The sequence below is a fragment of the Adiantum capillus-veneris genome, chromosome 27, assembly GCF_014529385.1.
Source record: "Adiantum capillus-veneris isolate H3 chromosome 27, ASM1452938v2, whole genome shotgun sequence".
Lineage (NCBI taxonomy): Eukaryota > Viridiplantae > Streptophyta > Polypodiopsida > Polypodiales > Pteridaceae > Adiantum > Adiantum capillus-veneris.
The window spans coordinates 134,870,463-134,875,059 of NC_140957.1; the positions used below are offsets into that span (position 1 = coordinate 134,870,463).

The window sequence follows — 4,597 nt, forward strand, 5'->3', positions numbered from 1 at the left end:
AACGCAAGATATGGTGAAGAGGGGGCTATCAACACCCCATGACTACCATAAGCAAAAGACCCAATACACAATAACCAGATAGTGTGGAAGTGGGTACCCCTTGGCCCCAAAAATAGGTGTCCGAGGGGAGGTAGGTCAAAGCTTGAAAAAATTGCCCACGACCCAACAAGAAATAAATGAAATATATGGCCACCCACACAAGGTGGGTGGTCGGCCCATAAGTGGGCAGCCAGACAATGCACTCTATATGCATATGCAAAGGGTGGCCAGCCCAAAGGCACATTAATTGTACATGCATGCCCTAGACCCATGAAGCAGTAGAGTGGTGTAAATCTAACACCCCCTCTCAACAGTAGATGAAAAAATCTTATGAAGCTGAATATGTGAGTCAAATGATGAAGATGTATGTTGCGATGTCCACTAAAGGACAATACTCCGGAAAACTCCGCGAGTGTAGCAGAAGGCTTGGGTGTCACGATCGCCACGATATCTCCATGGAAAGATGTCTTTACGAGGAGTGTAGCAAATTGTTGTACTCCGCTAATGCAGGGTGAAGATACTGCGTAAAAGAAGTGCCAATAGACCTGCAAGTGTCCTGCCGAATAGGATATATGGTGTCTATAGTCAAACCGTCTGGAAGAGATGGAGAAGCCAAGGAAAAGTCATGAGAATGACCGAGAGCCTACCAATGCATGAACTTGCAACCTAGTGTGGCTTGGATGTTGTCTACCCAAAAACAAAAATGCGAGGTGATGAAAATGTTGTTGTCTAGCGATTTTCAGTGTGCTCATATGCTCCCGGTAGGGTCTGAAGCGGTGCAGAGGGTGTAGGGAGGGCGGGGAATCAATGTCACAACCCTTGGTGGGTGGAACACAGCAGGTATTGCTGGCTGAAAACTGTTGATCTGAAGAGGAATCTCGTCGGCAAGGCACTGGCCCGGTGGGGCAAAGATCTGTGGGTGCTACGCCCCTTTGGCTGAAACGTTGATGCTCCGAGCCTGAAAACGGCAATGTTGATTGCCAAAAATGCAAGCCAACCAAAAACGCTAGGGTTTGGTGGCCAAAAACGTTGATGGTAGGGGACAATTCTGGCGATGAAAAGCCCTGCTGTGGCTAGCGCTAGGTGTGGAGAGGGCAGATTCGCAGTTCTCCAGCAAAAAATGTAAGGTGATGGTTGAGATTTTCGCGACGGATGGCCTCGTACTGATGTCGCCCCCCTCCTTGTGTAAATTCGCTGGTTGATCTAATCTCCTTCTTGGGAGGAGAACGTGATGCGGAGATGTAGCGCCCTCAACGCCGACAATTGATACCATGTGAGAGTGTGCGTGTGCGGAAGCGAGAGAGAGAGAGAGAGAGAGAGAGAGAGAGAGAGAGAGAGAGAGAGAGAGAGAGAGAGAGAGAGACCACACACGCAAGATATGGTGAAGAGGAGGCGACCAGCCCCCCATGACTACCATGAGCAGAAGACCCAATACACAATAACCAAATAGGGTACCCCCCTGGCCCCATAAATAGGTGCCCAAGGGGAGGTAGAGCAAAGCCTAGAAAATTCCCCCATGACCCAACAAGAAATAAATGAAATATGAGGGCGCCCGGAAAAGGTGGACGACCGGCCCAAAAGTGGACGGTCGGACAATGCAGTCTATATGCATATGCAAAGGGTGGCCAACCCGGAGGCACACTAGTCGTACATGCATGCCCTAGACCTGTGAAGAAGCACAACATTAGGAAGAGAATGGAGTCTAGGAGGCCCTCTTTTTTTGGCATTAGTACGGCCGGCCGCCGAACTCTCCCCCTCTCTCCCTCTTTATCGCGTGCAAAGGGGCTTGCTTTTGTTTTGGACTTTAGCCTTCAGGTCGCAGATTGTGACACGTGTAAAGGGCTCCGCCTTCCGCCATATTATGTTAGTAGATAAGATTATGGAGGTGATTAACATTTTGACAAATAGATGCATGCCATTTGTGCAAGAACGGTGGGTGTGTAAGAGAGGTATAAGAGTGGTCAAAGGATGCACATTTTTCCCCCAAAAAGGGATAGATAACTTTATGACTTTTGTCCTTCCATAACTCCGATCTCCAATTTGAGTAGTATATCTATATACTACATGCAGAGCTCTTTTCGTAGATATATTACATGATATTAAATTTTGTTTTGAGAGGAAAATGTAAATTCAAATAAACTAGCCGTAATTCCTATTTGAATTCAAAAGTTGTCCTTAGATTGCTTTCTTATTACTAGAGTTTTGACTCCCTTAAACTGCCAAATAAAGAGGCCTCATAGAGCCCATTCTCTTCCTAATGTGGTGTAAATCTAACAATGGTGTGCTGCCAACTCAAAGTCGCACACATCCGAGCGGACATGTGTGACAGGGGCCTTAGTGAGCAGAATAAGATCAAGAGGTTCGACAAGGATATGGTCATGCGGAGCATAGTCATGAAAAAGATGTTACTTATAAGGCAACTATGCCACATAGTTACAAAACGCCCTTGCATAGTTGCATATAAGACAAATTATTGGTGCACGAGTGCTTGGGTAAAATGCTAATTTGTATTTATCGCTAAAAATGCGGACACCTTAAATTTGGAAAAATCATTGGTATTAGTATGATGATTCTCGTCTATCGTACAAGCCTCAAGAAGAGGAAAGTGCCGTGTAACATGACAGGAGCGACTTCCGCTATTCTCAGTGGAGGAGAGCGAGGCGGAGGGTGAGAAGTTTCTGCAAGAGAGATGCTAGGTGCGAGCGAAGCGTGGACATACACGCTTGGGCTACTTGTGCCCTCTTGCACAGCTGCCTCACCACCTCCTCCACATTCGACATTTCCCGCACATCATGAGTGGCCATGGCTGCCAGAAGGGACGATGCGGAGGCGTGAAGATCTTGCAGTTCCAGGAAGACAGCGCCCATCTCCTCTTGCCGCAGGTCTCTCTGTAGCTGCCGCAGGGGAGCCACCCAGGTGGCTTCTGGTCTTGAGCTATGCCTGTTGGGCTTGCCGCAGTAGCGGGCCACCAGCTTATAAGTACAGATCCTGCTGCGGGTAGAGTCAGATCTGGTGGGCGCAATGAAGCTGGATAGCGCGCTAGTGAGCGTGAGCAACGAGATGAGGAGAGTCCCATCCAAGGCCTGGTTGAGGGTTTGTGAGCCGGTGGCAGGCGCTACACCCATTACACGCTTTGCCGCTAACAGTAGAGCCGCATGCGCCTCACCTCGCAGTTCCTTGCTGCTCACGCCAATATCCAGTAGCTTGCACGCCGCCCTCAGCCTATGGGCAGCTGCCTGGACCTTAGCGCTCCCAACATGAGGCGTCCGCAGGGTCTGTCTGGCGCTTTCCAGCGCCCGGTGCAGCCGGCCTACCTGGCGGTCCGCCTCTTCAGCCATGTGCTGGAGGGAAGAGCAGGCATCCAGCAAGCTCAGTACCTCGTCGGCGCGCTCATGAGGTACAGCTGCTGTTAACTGCGATGTTTGCGTGTGAGGCTCTGCAGAAAGATGGGGATGGGCAGATGAGGGGGTGAGGAGCGAGGCGAGGGAGGAGTTAGTGGCGAGCGTGCAGGTGCAGGCGTCAAGCAGCCAGTTGAGATGGGCGCTGCCACAGGCGCCCTGAAGCTGCAGCTGCTGCGCCCGCGCCGCCAGATCTGCCTCAAAGTTGGCGTATTCTGCGTCTGCAGCTGCAGGCGAGATGGATTGATCCTTGCCTAACTGCTGCTGCAGCAGCTGAGTATCATGGCTGCTGAAGCTGCTGATCCTGCGAAAGGAGTGGTGAAGCAGCAGGGCCAGACGGTTTCCAGAACCCATTGCCAGTTGAAGTCGGATCGAGATGAATGGGTGGGTGCACAATAGCTTGCTTTTAGCGCCCAGCTTCACTTGCTGCGGGCTCCTCCACGACCTCCCACTTGCACCCATATCGGTACTATATATCGCGTGAAAATCTCTACATCTTTCCTTTGGATTGCCCACATCTCCATTCCATTTCAGCAGTTTATCAGCCATTCCTCGTTTAATTTGTGCTATCACGATCACGCATCGCAATATCCTGTTTACCTTTTACTATTTGCGCAGGTCCATCCACGGTACCTACCTGATAGAAATCTCTGATAGGATGCGATGATCAGTACTAGATCGCCATCCACGTACGCCGGTGACGGTGACTCTCCTCCATGCTTCCATCGATGCCACAGTCATTGCCACTAGCAATTAGCTCAAGCGCCCCATTACTTCAATTAGAAGCTCGCTCCTTTTCATCCAAGCTTTGCATAAAAGCAAATATAACCTTACATGCCATGTGACTGAATTTGCTTGTAGCAAATATCACGTTCAATGCGTTTTATATTAACTAATGAAATATCAATAAACCAAGTTGGTTAGATTGCTTGTGTCTTTAACAATGTAACGCTAGATCCCATGTGACTTAATTTACCTTCACATGGAGATACTTTGTATCGTGTTGAATGGGTTCCAATTTTACTCCTCCAACAAAGTGAAGGGTCAAATTGGCTTTTTAAAACGAAAGAAGCTGTGATAGAATCATGAGAGGCTTGTTCTCTCGGTTTAGGTTGCATTTTAGGTTAGTTTAGAATCTAGATTTTAGTAAAAATAGGGTT

The 4,597-nt window shown here is 49.0% G+C and overlaps 1 protein-coding gene across 1 annotated transcript; it reads right to left on the minus strand.

Moving 5' to 3' along the window:
• Nucleotides 1-2,578: 2,578 nt before the first annotated feature.
• Nucleotides 2,579-4,274, minus strand: LOC147422796 (uncharacterized). The gene has a single exon (XM_086502771.1). It carries the CDS (start codon nucleotides 3,984-3,986, stop codon nucleotides 2,682-2,684), a length of 1,305 nt encoding a protein of 434 aa, XP_086358897.1. The 5' UTR covers nucleotides 3,987-4,274; the 3' UTR covers nucleotides 2,579-2,681.
• Between the last annotated feature and the right edge of the window lie 323 nt (nucleotides 4,275-4,597).

Coding starts and splice junctions, on each gene's coding strand:
- LOC147422796 (XM_086502771.1), bottom strand. CDS start 3,986: ATGGCTGATAAACTGCTGAAATGGAATGGAGATGTGGGCAATCCAAAG.